General features: G+C 51.2%; 1 protein-coding gene across 1 annotated transcript in view; it reads left to right on the forward strand.

Moving 5' to 3' along the window:
• Positions 1–376: 376 nt before the first annotated feature.
• Positions 377–21,320, forward strand: part of LOC149431258 (prostaglandin F2 receptor negative regulator-like) — a gene marked incomplete at its 5' end in the record, with an annotated part of 34,038 nt that continues 13,094 nt past the window's right edge. Inside the window, 4 exons of the mRNA XM_089665746.1 lie at positions 377–797; positions 14,132–14,551; positions 16,359–16,694; positions 19,477–19,881. Of these exons, the coding sequence (XP_089521872.1) occupies positions 377–797; positions 14,132–14,551; positions 16,359–16,694; positions 19,477–19,881 (1,582 nt within the window). The remainder of the gene's footprint in view (positions 798–14,131; positions 14,552–16,358; positions 16,695–19,476; positions 19,882–21,320) is intronic.

Genomic DNA, 21,320 nt, shown 5'->3' on the forward strand with positions numbered 1-21,320 from the left:
TAAACTCCCTTCTTGCCCCTTCCTCTGCCTCCCTCCTTCCCTAAACTCCCTTCTTGCCCCTTCCTCTGCCTCCCTCCTTCCCTAAACTCCCTTCTTGCCCCTTCCTCTGCCTCCCTCCCTCCCTAAACTCCACTCTTGCCCCTTCCTCTGCCTCCCTCCCTCCCTAAACTCCACTCTTGCCCCTTCCTCTGCCTCCCTCCCTCCCTAAACTCCCTTCTTGCCCCTTCCTCTGCCTCCCTCCCTAAACTCCCTTCTTGCCCCTTCCTCTGCCTCCCTCCCTAAACTCCCTTCTTGCCCCTTCCTCTGCCTCCATACATTTGGTGTCTGATCCCGGAGAACGATGGTATTCAGAGTTTCATCCTTTGAGTGATGTGCCCCTCACCCGTCCTGTGATGTGCCCCTCACCCGTCCCGTTTCTCTCTCTACAGTTGCTGTGTGGAGTCGCATTGTCCGTGTCCCTTCAGGTCCTCTCCTACGGGTGGAAGGCACTGATATCACCATCTCCTGTAACGTGAGCGACTATGAGGGCCCCCCAGAGCAGAACTTTGAATGGACGTTTTCCCTTGGTTCCGGCCCTGTGGTCGGGGTCCTCAGTACTTGGGATGATACCTTCACAGACGCTGCACTTTCAGGTCGGGTGAGAGCGGGCGGCATCCAGCTTCAGAGAACCGGGAACAGCGAGGTCCTCCTCCGGGTACGACAGCTGAGCACGTCCGACGAGGGGAACTACACCTGCTCCACACCCAGCACCGACGCCACCGTCAGCGGCAACTACAAGGACCATGTGCAGCTGAAAGGTAACAAATATGAGGCAAAAGGCCGCCAAATGTTTCCTGTGTGCTATGATGTCCGTCGTCAATATACAGGATCTCCCAGAAGTCAGTCCACCCCTGAGTGACAAGGTCCAAATGGGGCCCAATCAGCCATTTTCCCTCCCCGATGTCATGTGACTCGTTAGGGTTACAAGGTCTCAGGTGTGAATGGGGGGCGGGGGGGTTACATTTGGTGTGATCGCTCTCACTCTCTCATACTGGTCACTGGGAGTTCAACATGGCACCTCATGGCAAAGAACTCTCTGAGGATCTGAAAAAAAAAAAAGTATTGCTCTACATAAAGATGGCCGAGGCCAGGGGTGGGCAACTGTGGCCCTCCAGCTGTTGTAGAACTACAAGTCCCATGAGGCATTGCAAAACTGACAGTTACAGTCAGGTCCATAAATATTGGGACATGGACACAACTCTAACATTTTTGGCTCTATACACCACAATGGATTTGAAATGAAATGAACAAGATGTGCTTTAACTGCAGACTGTCAGCTTTAATTTGAGGGTATTTACATCCAAATCAGGTGAACGGTGTAGGAATTACAACAGTTTGCATATGTGCCTCCCACTTGTTAAGGGACCAAAAGTAATGGGACAATTGGCTTCTCAGCTGTTCCATGGCCAGGTGTGTGTTATTCCCTCATTATCCCAATTACAAGGAGCAGATAAAAGGTCCAGAGTTCATTTCAAGTGTGCTATTTGCATTTGGAATCTGTTGCTGTCAACTCTCAAGATGAGACCCAAAGAGCTGTCACTATCAGTGAAGCCATCATTAGGCTGAAAAAACAAAACAAACCAATCAGAGAGATAGCAAAAACATTAGGCGTGGCCAAAACAACTGTTTGGAACATTCTTAAAAAGAAGGAACGCACCGGTGAGCTCAGCAACACCAAAAGACCTGGAAGACCACGGAAAACAACTGTGGTGGATGAGCGAAGAATTCTTTCCCTGGTGAAGAAAACCCCCTTCACAACAGTTGGCCGGATCAAGAACACTCTCCAGGAGGTAGGTGTATGTGTGTCAAAGTCACCAATCAAGAGAAGACTTCACCAGAGTGAATACAGAGGGTTCACCACAAGATGGAAACCATTGGTGAGCCTCAAACACAGGAAGGCCAGATTAGAGTTTGCCAAACGACATGTAAAAAAGCCTTCACAGTTCTGGAACAACATCCTATGGACAGATGAGACCGACATCAACTTGTACCAGAGTGATGGGAAGAGAAGAGTATGGAGAAGGAACTGCTCATGGTCCTCAGCATACCACCTCATCAGTGATCATGGTGGTGGTAGTGTCATGGCGTGGGCATGTATGGCTGCCAATGGAACTGCTTCTCTTGTATTTATTGATGATGTGACGGCTGACAGAAGCAGCCGGATGAATTGTGAAGTGTTTCGGGAATATTATCGGCTCATATTCAGCCAAATGCTTCACAACTCATTGGACGCTTCACAGTGCAGATGGACAATGACCCAAAGCAGACTGCAAAAGACACCAAAGAAGTGGAATGTTCTGCAATGGCCAATCACCTGACCTGAATCCGATGGAGCATTTCACTTGCTGAAGACAAAACTGAAGGGAAAATGCCCCAAGAACAAGCAGGAACTGAAGAAAGTTGCAGTAAAGGCCTGGCAGAGCATCACCAGGGATGACACCCAGCGTCTGCGGATGTCTATGCGTTCCACACTTCAGGCTGTCATTGACTGCAAAGGATTTGTAACCAAGTATTAAAAAGTGAAAGTTTGATTTATGATTATTATTCTGTCCCATTACTTTTGGTCCCTTAACAAGCGAGAGGCACATATGCAAACTGTTGTAATTCCTACACCGGTCACCTGATTTGGATGTAAATACCCTTAAATTAAAGCTGACAGTCTGCAGTTAAAGCACATCTTGTTCCTTTCATTTCACATCCATTGTGGTGTATAGAGCCAAAAATGTTAGAATTGTGTCCATGTCCCAATATTTATGGACCTGACTGTACAAACATGACTCCCAAAGGCAGAGGCATGATGGGACTTGTACTTCACCAACAGCTGGAGGGCCACAGTTGACAAGAAAATTGACAAGACCCTGTACTCCTGACCCCTGATGTCCAAGACCACTGTATGGTCTTGGCTACCGTGCTGCAGCTCAGTGGCCAAGACCATACAGCGGTGTAACAGGACAGGTTCCCCTCAGAACAGACCTCACCATGGTCCACCAAAGGAGTTTAGTCCACGTGCTCAGCGTCATATCCAGAGGTTGTCTTTGGGAAATAGACGTATGAGTGCTGTCAGCATTGCTGCAGAGGGTGTAGGGGTGGGGGGGTCGGCCTGTCAGTGGGGCCAGCATTGCTGCAGAGGGTGAAGGGGGGGGGGGGTCAGCCTGTCAGTGCTGCCAGCATTGCTGCAGAGGGTGTAGGGGTGGGGGGGTCGGCCTGTCAGTGGGGCCAGCATTGCTACAGAGGGTGAAGGGTGGGGGGTCAGCCTGTCAGTGCTCAGACCATACACCGCACACTGCATCACATTGGTCTGCATGGCTGTCGTCCCAGAAGGAAGCCTCTTCTAAAGATGGACTAGAAAGCCGCAAACAGTTTGCTGAAGACAAGCAGACTAAGGACATGGATTACTGGAACCATCCTGTGGTCTGATGACACCAAGACAAACTGATTTGGTTCAGATGGTGTCAAGCGTGGTGAGGAGTACAAAGGGAAGTGTCTTGCCTACAGTCAAGCATGGTGGTGGGAGTGTCATGGTCTGGGGTCTTGTTGGGTACTCATGGAAGCTGCTGTCATTCCAGCTTGACTTGACATTACTTCTGGTGTGGGTTGGCGGTACTTCTCGTGTTTGGCAACGTTACTTCTGGGTGTGTCTCCTTGAAACAACTGTGGACACCACTCTTGGAGGAGCGTCCTGTCCTGGTAGAAATTGGAAAGGCAAGCCAAAACGGACAGCTGAAGGGAGGGAAAGTGAGGGAAATCTCAGTGAGGACAAAGACGGCAGTAGAGTCCCATCAGAGCTTCTCAACCCTTTCAGCTGTGTCCTTGAGGACACTGGCTGGAGTTTCACTTAGAGAGTCTGTCCCACTTTCCTTGAATTCCAGGGGTCCTATAGGAGCAACGTTTCCCATGATTCCATGGGAATTCATTGATGTGGGCACTACACAGAAGAGTTGCATTAGGGTGCTGTGGAGATCGTACCCACCCAGAGAAGGAAGCACATCACCGTTCTCCTAGAAACTACTCAGCAGAGGAACCGTGACTGGGGACCATGTCTCCATAAGGAGGAAATTTCAGGTGCCCATCAAAGAAGGAAGCCTGTCCCCGCTCCTACTAGCAAGGGGAAACCTGACCAGGAGCCATGTGTCCATTGGGAGGAAATTACCACATTTGGTCAAAGAAGGAAATATGTCACCACTCTACTGTGAACTCCTCTCAGAAGGAAGGTTACACCAATCTCTGGCCATGGACTACTACATTCCAGTCCCGTACAGAGGAGATCACCATTCCGGGGCCCTGAATAGGAGGAGGAAGCACAACCGTCAGCCATGTCTTCATATGGAGAAAAGTGCGGCAGTCGGTCAGAGAAGGAAGCACATCACCTTTCTCCTATAAACGAATATGAAGAGGAACCGTGACTGGGGACCATGTCTCCATAAGGAGGAAACTTTAGGTGTCCTTCAGAGAAGGAAGCCTATCCCCGCTCCTTCTTTTTAAACTACTACCAGGAGGAAACCTGACCAGGAGCCATGTGTCCATTGGGAGGAAATTACCACGTTTGGTCAGAGAAGGAAATATGTCGCCACTCTACTGTGAACCCTTCTCTTAAGGAAGGTTACACCAATCTCTGACCATGAACCACTACATTCCAGCCCCGTACAGAGGAGATCACCATTCCGGGGCCGTGAATAGGAGGAAGCACAACCGTCGGCCATGTCTTCATAGGGAGAAAAGTGCGGCAATCGGTCAGTAGTTTATAGGAGAATGGTGATGTACTTCCTTCTCTGACCGATTGCCGCACTTTTCTCCCTATGAAGACATGGCTGACGGTTGTGCTTCCTCCTCCTATTCATGGCCCCGGAATGGTGATCTCCTCTGTACGGGACTGGAATGTAGTAGTCCATGGCCAGAGATAGGTTACACCAATTTTACGAGAGGAGTTCACAGCAGAGTGGTGACATATTTCCTTCTCTGATCAAACGTCGTACTTTCCTCCCAATGCACACATGGCTCTTGGTCAGGTTTCCTCCTGCTAGTAGTTTAAAAAGGAGCGGGGACAGGCTTCCTTCTCTGATGGACACCTGAAGTTTCCTCCTTATGGAGACATGGTCCCCAGTCGTGGTTCCACTTCATAGTAGTTTATAGGAGAATGGTGATGTGCTTCCTTCTCTATGAAGAGGAACCGTGACTGGGGACCATGTCTCCATAATGAGGAAGCTTCAGGTGCCCATCAGAGAAGGAAGCCTGTCCCCGCTCCTTTTTAAACTACTAGCAGGAGGAAACCTGACCAGGAGCCATGTGTCCATTGGGAGGAATTTACCACGTTTGGTCAGAGAAGGAAATATTTCACCACTTTGCTATGAACTCCTCTTGTAAGGAAGGTTACATCAATCTCTGGCCATGGACCACTACATTCCAGCCCCGTACAGAGGAGATCACCATTCTGGGGCCGTGAATAGGAGGAGGAAGCGCAACCGTCAGCCATGTCTTCATAGGGAGAAAAGTGCGGCAGTCGGTCAGAGAAGGAAGACCATCATCGCTCTCCTGTGAGCAGGAAACACGGCTTGTCCATTCAGATAACTCCTCTGATCTTTCATCTGTAGGTTAGAGATTGAAAAGAAGAGTCTGGTTGCTGCGGGGTCCAGGACTCTGTGCCCTGTCTTGCAGGAGGAGCTGCGCACACTTTGTAGAATTCAGGAGCAAGTCAGTCCGCTGTAAGCTGCTAGAGAAAGTCATCAGTCCGAACTTTGTTAATTTAAAGAGGACCTGTTCCTAAAGAGACAATTGGCATTCTGTAAGAGGTGGTACTGCCAGGTGCTTCACCCCCTTGCTGGTCTCTGCTCCCTGGTAGCCCCCAACCCCAGAACCCCCCACCCATGGCCTTTTCTAGAAATGGAGACGCAGGCATTGTGGGATGCCGGGACCTGCCGGAGTACAGCTTGGCACTCTGTGTCCAGATTTTGCTAGAGAGACACTTTTTAAGGCCTTGCGGCTCCTGGGATTGGTCCAGCTTAGCTGTGTGGTTGATACGTGGGAAGCCCCATCGTTCTCCAGCATTCTCTCGGCTTTAATCAGGACATTATTTATGTTGGAAATCTCTCTGAACCCTTTTTTTTTTTCCTTTCCTTTGTTCCTTCCAAAAGTCGATGGAAATGACAAGTGGAGTCAGCTGCCCCCTGCTGGCTGTGTTTAGAAATGCAGGCCCAAAGATGTCAATTATACACTCACCGGCCACTTTATTAGGTCCACCTTGCTAGTAGCGGGTTGGACCTTCAGAACTGCCTTTTTGATCTTCGTGGCATAGATTCAACAAGGTGTTGGAAACATTCCTCAGAAATTTTGGTCCATATTGAGTTCCTGTTGCCTTTCTATCATCTGGAACCGGTCTGCCCATTCTCCTCTGACCTCTGACCCCAACAAGGCTTTTTCCTCCACACAACTGCCACTCACTGGATGTTTTCTCTTTTATGGACTTTTCTCTGTAAACCCTAGAAATGGTTGTGTGGAGTAAATCCCAGGAAATCAGCAGTTTGTGAAATACTAATAAAGTGGCTGAGTATATTTACATACTTACTGTGGACCCCCCCCCCCCCATACACACTGAGGTGGACCCCCCCATACACACTGAGATGGGAGTTGGGGCAATTGCTGAGATGTAAGTTCATTTAGATACTTCTTTTGAAGAATCCACCGTTTTTATTTCTTTGAGCATGGACACCGAAACAAAACGTAAAGTGCAAAGAGATACACAATGATAACGTATCTGAACTCCATGCAATCTGTAAATGTTCTATAAATCCATGGGACCGGCATATGGTAATCCATGGCCAGGGATCCGGAAACTCCTCCATATGGGACCGGCATATGGTAATCCATGGCCAGGGATCCGGAAACTCCTCCATATGGGACCGACATTTGGCAATCCATGGCTGGGGATTAGGTAATTCCTCCATATTGGACCAACCTTCGGTAATCCATGGCTAGGGATTAGGTAATTCCTCCATATGGGATCGACATTTGGTAATCCAAGCTCGGGAATTGGGAAACTCCTTCACATGGGACCAACATATGGTAATCCATGGACCAAGATTGTTGAACTCCTTCACATTGAACCGACATTTGATAATAGCCTGGGATTGGGGAACTCCTCCATATGGGACCGACATTTTGGTAATCCATGGCATGGATTGGGGAACTCTTCACTCAGGATTTTGTTTATAGTAATCCAAGGCCTGGGATTAAAGAACTCCCTTGTACAGGACCGATATATAGTAACCAATGGTCTAGATCTGAGGAACTCCTCCTCATGAGACCAGCATGTAGTAATCCATGACCCAGGATTGGGGAACTCCTCAGTATAAATGGCGTATAGTAATCCATGGTCCAGGTTCAGTCATCCCCTCCATTCAGGACTAGGGTGTGGTAATGCATTGCCCAGGATTGGCGAACAGTGAAGTCCTCTGTATAGGACCAGCATATAGTACTTTGTGGCCCAGGACTGATGAACTCCAGACAGGAGGAGTATTTAGTAATCTATGATTCGGCATTGGTGAACTACTCCATATGGGACCAACATATGGTAATCCATGGACTAGGATTGGGTAACTCCTCCATATAGGAGACCAGCATATAGTAATCAGTGGCCTGGGACTGGGGAACTCCTCCTCATGAGACCATCATGTTGCAGTCCATGACCCAGCATTGGGGAACTCCTCAGTACGAATGGCATATCGGTGGCCTGGGTTCAGTCATCTCCTCCATTCAGGACTGGGATATGGTAATACCTTGCCCAGTTTTGGTGAACAATGAAGTCCTCAGTACAGGACCAGCATATAGTACTTTGTGACCCAGAATTGATGAACTCCAGACAGGAGGTGCATATAGTAAGCCATGGCCCGACACTGGTGAATACCTCCATGCAGAATCGAGATATAGCAATCCATGACCACGGATTGGTGAACTCCTCCATATGGGACCGACCTATGGTAATCCATGGACTAGGATTGGGTAACTCCTTCATATGGGGCTGGCATATTGTAATCCATGGGCTGGAATTGGGGAACTCCTCCATATGGAACCTGCATATAGTAGGAGGAGCATATAGTAATCCATGGCCTGACATTAGTGAATACCTCCATGCAGAATCGAGATATAGCAATCCATGACCACGGATTGGTGAACTCCTCCATATGGGACTGACCTATGGTAATCCATGGACTAGGATTTGGCAACTCCTTCATATGGGGCTGGCATATTGTAATCCATGGACTGGAATCGGGGAACTCCTCCATATGGCATTGGCATATGGTAACCCATGGCCTAGGATAGAACTCCTCCATATGGGACCGACCTATGGTAATCCATGGACTAGGATTGGGTAACTCCTTCATATGGGGCTGGCATATTGTAATCCATGGACTGGAATCGGGGAACTCCTCCATATGGCATTGGCATATGGTAACCCATGGCCCAGGATAGGCAAACTCCTCCATATGGGACCGACCTATGGTAATCCATGGACTAGGATTGGGTAACTCCTTCATATGGGGCTGGCATATTGTAATCCATGGGCTGGAATTGGGGAACTCCTCCATATGGAACCTGCATATAGTAGGAGGAGCATATAGTAATCCATGGCCTGACATTAGTGAATACCTCCATGCAGAATCGAGATGTAGTCATTCATGGCCCCGGATTGGTGAACTCCTCTGTATGGGACTGGAGTATAGTAATCCATGGCCTGGAGTTGGTGTACACTTCCATATGAGAGCGAGTAATATGTATGGGACCGACCTATGGTAACCCATGGCCCATTACTGGGTAACTCCTTCATATGGGGCTGGCATATTGTAATCCATGGGCTGGAATTGGGGAACTCCTACATATGGAACCTGCATATAGTAGGAGGAGCATATAGTAAGCCATGGCCCGACACTGGTGAATGCCTCCATGCTGAATTGAGATACAGTAATCCATGGCCACAGATTGGTGAACTCCTCCATATTGGAGCAACATATGGTATTCCATGGACTAGGATTTGGTAACTCCTTCATATGGGGCTGGCATATGGTAATCCATGGACTGGAATTGGGGAACTCCTCCATATGGAACCTGCATATAGTAGGAGGAGCATATAGTAATCCATGGCCTGGCCTTGGTGAATACCTCCATGCAGAATCGAGATGTAGTCACTCATGGCCCCGGATTGGTGAACTCCTCTGTATGGGACTGGAGTATAGTAATCCATGGCCTGAAGTTGGTGTACACTTCCATATGAGAGCGAGTAATATGTATGGGACCGACCTATGGTAACCCATGGCCCATTACTGGTGAACTCCTCTATATGGGACTGACCTATGGTAACCCATGGCTCATTACTGGTGAACTCCTCTATGTGGGACCAATATTCAGTAATCCATGGCCTGGGATTGGTGAATTCTGGCTCTGTATTGAAATGTTTTTTCTGTGTGGAAATCAAAGTGTATATAAACCCCAAACATCTATAGTTTTGGATGGAGTAGGGAATGGTTGAGACCTTTCAGGCCTTTTTTGCTGTCCAGTTGGGGGAGGATTTCCCTTCACTTCCTGTCCCAGAGACACAGCAGGAAGTGAGAGAATCCCCCTCTTGGACAGTTGTCGCCAGAACAGGTGTCTCCATTGGAAGATTTCCTGTTGCAGTGACAACAAATTTGGGATTTCCCACCACATTTGGTTCTGGTGACACAGGCAGCAGAAGAAAAACTTTCCTGGGTGTCCTCACACGTCCACACTGTTGAAAACTTAAAAAAAGGTTTGGGCTGTACATGCACTTTAAATTAGACCTACGGTCAAAACCGGAAATCTATGTACCAAAGATCTGCCTCCCATTCTATAAATAAAGGGGCCGAGGCTACTGTCTGGACCCCGTTCATGGCGTCCTGTGTACGAGGATACTGTCTGGACCCCGTTCATGGCGTCCTGTGTACGAGGATACTGTCTGGACCCCGTTCATGGCGTCCTGTGTACGAGGATACTGTCTGGACCCCGTTCATGGCGTCCTGTGTACGAGGATACTGTCTGGACCCCGTTCATGGCGTCCTGTGTACGAGGATACCGTCTGGACCCCGTTCATGGCGCCCTGTGTACGAGGATACTGTCTGGACCCCGTTCATGGCGTCCTGTGTACGAGGATACTGTCTGGACCCCGTTCATGGCGTCCTGTGTACGAGGATACTGTTTGGACCCCGTTCATGGCGTCCTGTGTACGAGGATACCGTCTGGACCCCGTTCATGGCGTCCTGTGTACGAGGATACCGTCTGGACCCCGTTCATGGCGTCCTGTGTACGAGGATACCGTCTGGACCCCGTTCATGGCGTCCTGTGTACGAGGATACCGTCTGGACCCCGTTCATGGCGTCCTGTGTACGAGGATCCCGTCTGGACCCCGTTCATGGCGCCCTGTGTACGAGGATCCCGTCTGGACCCCGTTCATGGCGTCCTGTGTACGAGGATACCGTCTGGACCCCGTTCATGGCGTCCTGTGTACGAGGATACCGTCTGGACCCCGTTCATGGCGTCCTGTGTACGAGGATACCGTCTGGACCCCGTTCATGGCGTCCTGTGTACGAGGATACCGTCTGGACCCCGTTCATGGCGTCCTGTGTACGAGGATACCGTCTGGACCCCGTTCATGGCGTCCTGTGTACGAGGATACCGTCTGGACCCCGTTCATGGCGTCCTGTGTACGAGGATACCGTCTGGACCCCGTTCATGGCGTCCTGTGTACGAGGATACCGTCTGGACCCCGTTCATGGCGCCCTGTGTACGAGGATACCGTCTGGACCCCGTTCATGGCGCCCTGTGTACGAGGATACCGTCTGGACCCCGTTCATGGCGCCCTGTGTACGAGGATACCGTCTGGACCCCGTTCATGGCGCCCTGTGTACGAGGATACCGTCTGGACCCCGTTCATGGCGCCCTGTGTACGAGGATACCGTCTGGACCCCGTTCATGGCGCCCTGTGTACGAGGATACCGTCTGGACCCCGTTCATGGCGTCCTGTGTACGAGGATACCGTCTGGACCCCGTTCATGGCGTCCTGTGTACGAGGATCCCGTCTGGACCCCGTTCATGGCGTCCTGTGTACGAGGATCCCGTCTGGACCCCGTTCATGGCGTCCTGTGTACGAGGATCCCGTCTGGACCCCGTTCATGGCGTCCTGTGTACGAGGATCCCGTCTGGACCCCGTTCATGGCGTCCTGTGTACGAGGATCCCGTCTGGACCCCGTTCATGGCGTCCTGTGTACGAGGATCCCGTCTGGACCCCGTTCATGGCGCCCTGTGTACGAGGATACCGTCTGGACCCCGTTCATGGCGCCCTGTGTACGAGGATACCGTCTGGACCCCGTTCATGGCGCCCTGTGTACGAGGATCCCGTCTGGACCCCGTTCATGGCGTCCTGTGTACGAGGATCCCGTCTGGACCCCGTTCATGGCGCCCTGTGTACGAGGATCCCGTCTGGACCCCGTTCATGGCGTCCTGTGTACGAGGAAACCGTCTGGACCCCGTTCATGGCGTCCTGTGTACGAGGATACCGTCTGGACCCCGTTCATGGCGTCCTGTGTACGAGGATACCGTCTGGACCCCGTTCATGGCGCCCTGTGTACGAGGATACCGTCTGGACCCCGTTCATGGCGCCCTGTGTACGAGGATACCGTCTGGACCCCGTTCATGGCGCCCTGTGTACGAGGATCCCGTCTGGACCCCGTTCATGGCGCCCTGTGTACGAGGATCCCGTCTGGACCCCGTTCATGGCGCCCTGTGTACGAGGATCCCGTCTGGACCCCGTTCATGGCGCCCTGTGTACGAGGATCCCGTCTGGACCCCGTTCATGGCGCCCTGTGTACGAGGATCCCGTCTGGACCCCGTTCATGGCGCCCTGTGTACGAGGATCCCGTCTGGACCCCGTTCATGGCGCCCTGTGTACGAGGATCCCGTCTGGACCCCGTTCATGGCGCCCTGTGTACGAGGATCCCGTCTGGACCCCGTTCATGGCGCCCTGTGTACGAGGATACCGTCTGGACCCCGTTCATGGCGCCCTGTGTACGAGGATACCGTCTGGACCCCGTTCATGGCGCCCCGTGTACGAGGATACCGTCTGGACCCCGCTCATGGCGTCCCGTGTACGAGGATACCGTCTGGACCCCGTTCATGGCGCCCCGTGTACGAGGATACCGTCTGGACCCCGTTCATGGCGCCCCGTGTACGAGGATACCGTCTGGACCCCGTTCATGGCGCCCCGTGTACGAGGATACCGTCTGGACCCCGTTCATGGCGCCCCGTGTACGAGGATCCCGTCTGGACCCCGTTCATGGCGCCCCGTGTACGAGGATCCCGTCTGGACCCCGTTCATGGCGCCCCGTGTACGAGGATCCCGTCTGGACCCCGTTCATGGCGCCCCGTGTACGAGGATCCCGTCTGGACCCCGTTCATGGCGCCCTGTGTACGAGGATCCCGTCTGGACCCCGTTCATGGCGCCCTGTGTACGAGGATCCCGTCTGGACCCCGTTCATGGCGCCCTGTGTACGAGGATCCCGTCTGGACCCCGTTCATGGCGCCCTGTGTACGAGGATCCCGTCTGGACCCCGTTCATGGCGCCCTGTGTACGAGGATCCCGTCTGGACCCCGTTCATGGCGCCCTGTGTACGAGGATCCCGTCTGGACCCCGTTCATGGCGCCCTGTGTACGAGGATACCGTCTGGACCCCGTTCATGGCGTCCCGTGTACGAGGATACCGTCTGGACCCCGTTCATGGCGTCCCGTGTACGAGGATCCCGTCTGGACCCCGTTCATGGCGTCCCGTGTACGAGGATCCCGTCTGGACCCCGCTCATGGCGTCCCGTGTACGAGGATCCCGTCTGGACCCCGTTCATGGCGTCCTGTGTACGAGGATACTGTCTGGACCCCGTTCATGGCGTCCTGTGTACCAGGCGGAGTGACCCTTCGTGTGACCTTCGGCATCCTTTTGAAGTTGTGTTTGAAGAAAGAAGTGCCCCCGGGGTGGTTGGGGTTGGGGGGGGGTTGTGCTGACACAGAACAGATCTTCTCTATTCAGTAAGGGGTGGGGGGTCTCCACTGCACAGTGACTGGCCCAGGTCCCCCATAAGAAGGACGTTACAATGCTGAACATTGGCCAGAGGGCGGCCATGTTTGACCTATGACCCTTTAATATTCCATTAACCCCTGCAGTTGCCTGACTCGCACTTGGATGGCGGGAAAGCCTCACAGTCCTTGTCTGTGTCCACCAATCAGACCCTCCATCACTCTCCACCTTCCAAGTCTGTCTCCTTCATCCTATGGTGATCCAGACCCTCTGAGGGTTCCTCTGGGACTTGTAGTCCTGCACAGAATCTTATTCAGCAAGGTATGCAATGCCCATTTCACATCACAGCTCCACATTTTCATACGTGAGAAGGAATAGGAAGACCCCCAACATCACCCTCTTAGGGCCACCATCCACGTATCTGGAGGGGAACAGATCCAGTCTGAACCAACATCTGACCTTGTGGGAGCAGAGGACATCTGGTGTTCTCCATTAATATTTAGAAATGTATAAAAGATCAGAGATGGGCAAATTGAATTCAGGAACCAGTAAGACCAGTACATGAGATCCAAGGCTGCTTTTAAAGGGTTAGACCACCCAAAAGTGATGTTTCAGTTCTAGGGGGTGTCTGTTGTGGTGAGCCACCTGCTGGCTTCTGTGTCCTCCGGGACCTTCCTGTTGTAGTCCTCCAGTTCTTTTCCCGTCACCCTTCGGGCAGTTTCCCTGTTGCACTCTTCATATTCTAATCTAAAGCCCAGCAGGGATGGTGGGAGCTCCTCAAAAATGCTGCAGCTGGTGAGCAAAACCAAAACTCCACACAGAGATTCCCATTAGATAGAGGAACCTAAATTGAATGATCAGTTCTGGGCGGACTGACCCTTTAAGGATCCAGGTAACACAAGATTCCAATGATGGTAATGTAAAAGGCTCAAAGGGTTTGTTCTCCACCGCCAACCCGTCATGTCTTGGTTCTCTGTCGTTTGTCCTGCACCAGCCATCCTAATGCCTCTCTCCTCCTCTCTCCAGTGATCCCCGACACGCTGAACCTGCATGGCCCGAAGGGTCGTACGACCACTGTGCGCAATGTGACAGAAGGAGGGTCTTTCCAGCTGCAGTGCCAGGCGGGCGTCTCCGAATCCTCCGCTCACACTCACCTGTCCCTGACCTGGGAGCGGCAGACAGCAGGCTCCACCTCCAAGGTCCTGACACTGACCCACCTGGGGCGTTTCCAGCCCGGACCGGACTATGCCGACCGATACAACCGCGGGGAGGTGCGACTGGACACGGCCGGATCTGACAATTACCAGCTGACTGTAGATGGCGCCCAGACAATGGATGGAGGGGACTACAGCTGCGTGGCCCAGACCTGGGTGCAGGGGCCTGAAGGCTGGGAGAAGATCCAGGAGAAGAGAGTGGACGTGTCTCAAGTGGAGGTTTGGCCAATGGGTGAGTGAGGGGAAATGGGTGGAAAATGGGATCAATAATCTGTGTAATATGGAAGGGGAGGAGCCTGTGTTAACAGTTTGTGTCCATGGATGGGAGGGGAGGTCCCATATATGATCTTCTGTAATCTGTCCAGTCCCAACCCGGTACCCTTCATGATTAGACCGCCGTTTGCCTGTGTCCTAAAATTGATTCCCGTTCCTTCAGTCCAACACGACTCCAGCCCAGGCCCTTATGTTGGGCTCCCATTACTCACAAAAACTGAGCCCCAGTCCAACCAAACGCCATCATAGGCCCTTCAAGATTAGACTCCCATAACCCTGCATTTTACCAAAATGAGCCCCATTCCTCCAGTCCAACACAACCCCAGCCCCTTTCAGATTGGACTTCCATAACCCTTTGCATCTCCAGTCAATCCAACACAACCCCAGCCCAGGCCCTTGGGATTAGGCTACCACTACCTCGTGTGTCCCAAAACCGAGCACAGTCCATTCAATTCAACACAACCCTTGCACCACACCCTTGGAGATTAGTCTTCTATTACAACCTCATCACTCAAATTCAACACAAACCCAGCCTGTCCCTTCGAGATTAGACTGCCATTGCCTTCTGTGTCTAAAAATTGAGCTTCGTGCCTTCAATCGAACGCAACCCCAGCTCGGGCCCTTGGAGATTGGCTCCCACTACATTGCGTGTCCCAAAACTGAGTCCCATACATTCAATCCAATGCAGCCTTAGTTGCAGACCCTTTGAGATTAGGCTACCATTACCCTGTGTGTCCTCAAGCCAAACCCCATCCCTCCAATCCAACACAACCCCAGAGCAGGCCTTTGGGATCAGGATTCCATTACCCCATGCAACCCTATAAACTGAGCCCCATCCCTCCAGTCCACCATGACCTCACCTGGGCCCTTCGAGATTAGACTCTTATCTTTTGTATTTCCCAAAACTGAGCTCCTTCCTTTCAATCCAACCCAGCCCTAGCTCCAGGCCTTTTGATATTCGGTTCCCATTACCCTGTTTTGTCCTCAGGCTAAACCCCATCCCTCCAGTTGAACACAACCATAGAGCAGGCCTTTCAGGGTTAGACTTCCATTACCCCATGTGTTCCTATAAATTGAGCCTCATCCCTCCAATCCAACAAGACCTCACCTGGGCCCTTCGAGATTCGATTCCCATCATTTTTGTATTTCCCAAAACTGAGCCCCTTCCTTTCAATCCAACTCGGCCCTACCTGCAGACCCTTTGAGATTAGGCTACAATTACCCTGTGTGTCCTCAAGCCAAATCCCATCCCTTCAATCCAACACATCCCCAGAGCAGGCCTTTGGGATCAGACTTCCATTACCCCATGCAACCCTATAAACTGAGCCCCATCCCTCCAATCCAACATGACCACAGCCAAGCCCTTCGAGGTTAGGCCCCTTTTTATCTTTATATGTCCCAAAACTGAGCCCCATCCCGCCAATCCAACACGACCACAGTGTGGGCGCTTTAAGATTAGACTCCTATTACCTTTGTGTGTCCCAAAACTGGACCCCGTCCCTTCAATTCAACACAACCTCAGCCTTGGCCCTTGGAGATGGGGTTTCCATTGCTTTGTGTGTCCTCAAGCTAGACCCTATACCTCCAATATAACATGACCCCAGCCCTAGTCATTACCCTACATCTCCCAAAACTGAGCCCAGTCCCTTCAATCCAAAATGACTCCAACCCAGGCCCATAGAGAATAGAATCTGCATGATCTATGGCGAGTGAAACCATTAATAAACCCTTTCCTACCTTCTCATTGGATGTCTCTTGTTTCGTAGTACTGACCGTAACCATACCTGTGAAAGAGATGGAGGTCCAGGAGGGGGCTCCCCTCACCCTTCCCTGCCAGGTGTCTCTGGACTCTAATGTTCCAGTGCTGATCCAGGTCCGCTGGTTTTGGTCTGATGGTGGAGACCTTCAAGAGCTGGTTGGTGGACTTGACCCAGAACCATCCCAGGAGAGGACCTACACCCACAAGCTGGAGGTGCCCCAGGCTCTGCTTTCGGGGAATTACACGTGTCGGGGCTCCGCTTGGACCCTGCTGAGGGATGGCAGCTGGAAGAAGGCAGCAGAGCGGACGTCCGATGCTGTCCGGGTGGAGGTGGTCTCTGCAGGTGAGTGTTCCCATCAACCCTGTACCCCCTTGATAGGTCCAGATATCTTGTGGCTAGGAACGTCAGGGATGACCGGAGATTGTGCCTGCTTTTATTATTTAAAAAACTGGAAATGTTTTAATTTTAGTTTTTTTTTTTTTATTGTATTTATAACTTTATTATCCTTTATTATTATTAACAAGAATTATAATAAAGAATAGTATTTATTAATATTTTATTACTTATTCTTTTATTTGTATTAATTTTTTTCATTAAATCATTGGGGTGGTCAGTACCAAGGCTACGGGGGTCTCCAGTCTGAGGAGGGGATGTCTTTGTTTTATGTTAAAAAAAAAAATAAATAAATAAAAAAAATAAAATTGGGGAGGTTTAATTTTTTAAATATACATAATTTTTTTTTTTTTATGTCATTGGGGATGGCAATGCCAGAGCTTTGGGGGGTTGTCTACATTTGGAGGGTTGTTCTCGGTTTATTTTTTAAAAAGTAGGTTTTTATTGTATTTTTATTATTATTATTATTTTTGTTTTTTTATTATTGTTTTTGTATTCTTATATTTATTTTATTTAAAATTTTTCTTTATTTTAATTTTTTTTTTTTTTTTTTTTTTTTTTTGACATGGCAGCACCAAGGCTGTGGGGGGTCTCCAGTTAATTAAAAAAAATGGAGATGGTTTTATTTCATTTTAATTTATTTTTGTTCTATTTAATTTATTATCTCGTCATTCTTTATCATTTTTATTTTTGATTATTTGATCCTTTTACTTATTTAATTAAGTGATTTTGGAAGTCAGTGCTGGGGCTGCGGGGGTGTCTGGTGGGAGGGGGGGGGGTTATTTATTGTTTTTTTTTTTTATTTTCGGGTTAATAAAAGTAGATTGAGCCTCTTCGCTCTGCACGTCAACCTCGGCTGACTCTCCCTTCCTACATCCGACCTCCTGCTGGGTTACGTGATTAGCGCTCCTCGCCTCGGCGCGTCCAATCCCGCCAGCCGCACCTGATCGGCTCAGACCTCCGGAATCTCATTAATCGAAATCTCCAATTTCCAAAGGTGCAATAAATGCGACGGCAGCCCAAGATATTATGTCGTTTAAGGGCCAACTCCGACCCATTTTTTTTTTTTTTTTTTTTTTTTTTTTTTCAGTTTGAAATGGAGTGAGGAAGGGTTAGAACCTCTACTGCTCTGTGTTCCCAAGAGGAACTTTTTCATCACTTCCTGTCCTGGTGTCACACAACAGTAGGAGGAATCACTGTTTCTTGGTACCTACAGAACAGAAGCAGGCAAGAATCGGCTGTGGGTTTAAATTCCTTGTAGTGTACAAAGCTGGATGATGTGAAATCATGCATGAGGGCCTCTGAGAGGAGGTAGGGGCGCTGTGATGTTTTCAGGCAGCTATGTACAGCATCCTGCCGGCCCCTTCCACTTAGCCATGATCTGCCTGCTTTGCTTCGAGAAGCACAGAGACCCAGTGATGACATCATAGGGTATGTTGTGAAAATGGAAAGATTTTATTATCATGACAGGAAAGGAGAGACCAGCGAAGGCAAAATATAATCCGATTTCTTGGTCTTCGTGTCATCCTGGTGTCTGTGCTCCCCTGTAGGGGCTCCCACCGCTCGGGGATGGAGGTGTGGGATCAGTGCTCCCCTCCAGCAGCCTCCGTGTCTCGCCAGCTGCGCTCACTCAGTGTGTGGTCGCGGCTCGTCCAGGAATATAATCCGCTCACCTTGCGGGATTTTTTTGTGCGCTCTTTTTGGATGAAATAAAACTTTTCCTCTCTGACGCGGCCATGTAATATATTGGAAGGTTTTAGCAATCTTCACCGTCTCAGATCAGATTGGATCATATGGAAGTTCTATCTGCCGTTCCCTGTGATCTGTTACACCCCCATCAACCGTTCCCTGTGATCTGTTACACCCCCATCAACCGTTCCCTGTGATCTCTGTTACACCCCCATCAACCGTTCCCTGTCTTCTCTGTTACACCCCCGTCTACCGTTCCCTGTATTCTCTGTTACACCCCCATCAACCGTTCCCTGTCTTCTCTGTTACACCCCCATCAACCGTTCCCTGTGATCTCTGTTACACCCCTATCTACCGTTCCCTGTGTTCTCTGTTACACCCCCGTCTACCGTTCCCTGTGATCTCTGTTACACCCCCATCAACCGTTCCCTGTGTTCTCTGTTACACCCCCATCAACCGTTCCCTGTGATTTCTGTTACACCCCCGTCTACCGTTCCCTGTGTTCTGTTACACCCCCATCTACCGTTCCCTGTGTTCTGTTACACCCCCATCTACCGTTCCCTGTGTTCTGTTACACCCCCATCTACCGTTCCCTGTGTTCTCTGTTACACCCCCGTCTACCGTTCCCTGTGTTCTCTGTTACACCCCCGTCTACCGTTCCCTGTGTTCTCTGTTACACCCCCGTCTACCGTTCCCTGTGTTCTCTGTTACACCCCCGTCTACCGTTCCCTGTGTTCTCTGTTACACCCCCGTCTACCGTTCCCTGTGTTCTCTGTTACACCCCCGTCTACCGTTCCCTGTGTTCTCTGTTACACCCCCGTCAACCGTTCCCTGTGTTCTCTGTTACACCCCCGTCTATCGTTCCCTCATATCTGTTACCCCCCCCCCCCCATCTGCCTTTCCCTCATATCTCTGTTACACCCTTATCTGTGTTTTCCTGTGATCTCCCTATTACACCCCGATATCTATGGGGAGAGGGGGGGGGTTAGGAACACCTCTCTGTATTTCCCGCACTAACTTCCCGTTCCCTCCATCTCCGCAGTGCCGGACCTCCAGGTGAAGTTGAACACATCGGTTCTGCCCCAGATGTCAGATGAGCCCACGGAGCTCCTGTGCCGCCTGACTGTTTCGGGGAACCTGCGTCTGTCCGTGTCCTGGTACTTCTCATCGTCCCAGAACCCCGACACGTCCGTATTGGTGGGCTCCATGAAGCAGGACTGGACCCTGCAGGCGGGAGAGGAGTACCAACAGCGTCTGGACAAGGGCGAGGTGATCTTCTCCCGCCGGGACCCCGGAACCTTCGCACTGCGTATCCAGTGGACATCGGAGGAGGACCGGGGGAGCTACCACTGCATGGGCACCGTGTGGAAGCAGCAGCTGGACAACAGCTGGACACTGGTGAGCCAGGAGATCTCCGAACCCGTCGTGGTCAACTGGGCCACAGAAGGTAAGGAGATGTAATATCGCAGGAGGGCCACGTGGGGCGCTGTGTTCTGGATTCTGTTTCAGCTGTTTGTTGAATTCTAGGTAATGAACCCTGCAGTATATTTACCCCTCGCCTGCCGGGCGCTTCTACCCCCTTCCTGCCCGCCGGGCGCTTCTACCCCCTTCCTGCCCGCCGGGCGCTTCTACCCCCTTCCTGCCCACCGGGCGCTTCTACCCCTTTCCTGCCCGCCGGGCGCTTCTACCCCCTTCCTGCCCGCCGGGCGCTTCTACCCCCTTCCTGCCCGCCGGGCGCTTCTACCCCCTTCCTGCCCGCCGGGCGCTTCTACCCCCTTCCTGCCCGCCGGGCGCTTCTACCCCCTTCCTGCCCGCCGGGCGCTTCTACCCCCTTCCTGCCCGCCGGGCGCTTCTACCCCCTTCCTGCCCGCCGGGCGCTTCTACCCCCTTCCTGCCCGCCGGGCGCTTCTACCCCCTTCCTGCCCGCCGGGCGCTTCTACCCCCTTCCTGCCCGCCGGGCGCTTCTACCCCCTTCCTGCCCGCCGGGCGCTTCTACCCCCTTCCTGCCCGCCGGGCGCTTCTACCCCCTTCCTGCCCGCCGGGCGCATCTACCCCCTTCCCCCCCCAGGCCAATTTCCAGCTTTCAGTGCTGTCACACTCTGAATGACAATTGCACGGTCATGCAACACTGTACCCATATGACATTTTTATCATTTTTTTGGAGACAGAGCTTTCTTTTGGTGGTATTTAATTACCTCTGGGGGGTTTTACTATTTTTTTTTATTTTATTTTTTTTCTAAACAAACCAAAAACTGAAAATTTTGAAAAAAAAAAAAGTTTTTTTCTTAGTTTTTGTTATAAAATTTTGTAAATAAGTGATTTTTCTCCATCACTGATGTGCGCTAATGAGGTTGCAGTGATGGGCACTGATGAGGAGGCACTGGTAGGTGGCACTGATGGGCATTGACAGGCATCACTGATGGGCACTGAAAGGCAGCACTCATATATGGCCCTGGTAGGTGGCACTGAAAGGCAACTCAGATGGGCACTGTGGCATTGCAGTAGGCACTGCTATGTGGCATTGATGGGCACTGGTAGGCACTGGCAGGTGGCATTGATGGGTACTGGTAGGCACTGGCAGGTGGCATTGATGAGCACTGATAGGCAGCACTGACTGGCACCGATAGGTGGCACTGATAGTTGGCACTGAAAGGCAGCTCAGATGGGCACTATGTGGCATTGATGTGCACTGGTAGGCACTGATATGTGGCATTGATGGCCACTGGTAGGCACTGGCAGGTGGCACTGATGGGGCTACATTGATCATGAGTGCCCTGATGAATAGTGTGATGTCCCCTCTGAGGAATGCCGATTTTCTCCTCTCATGACAGCTGGTGAGAGAAATGCTGATAACTGGCTTATCCTTATTTACATGCAATCGTTGTG

This window comes from Staurois parvus, unplaced genomic scaffold (assembly GCF_062004578.1).
Source record: "Staurois parvus isolate SC_StPar_1 unplaced genomic scaffold, SC_StPar_1.0 ptg002320l, whole genome shotgun sequence".
Lineage (NCBI taxonomy): Eukaryota > Metazoa > Chordata > Amphibia > Anura > Ranidae > Staurois > Staurois parvus.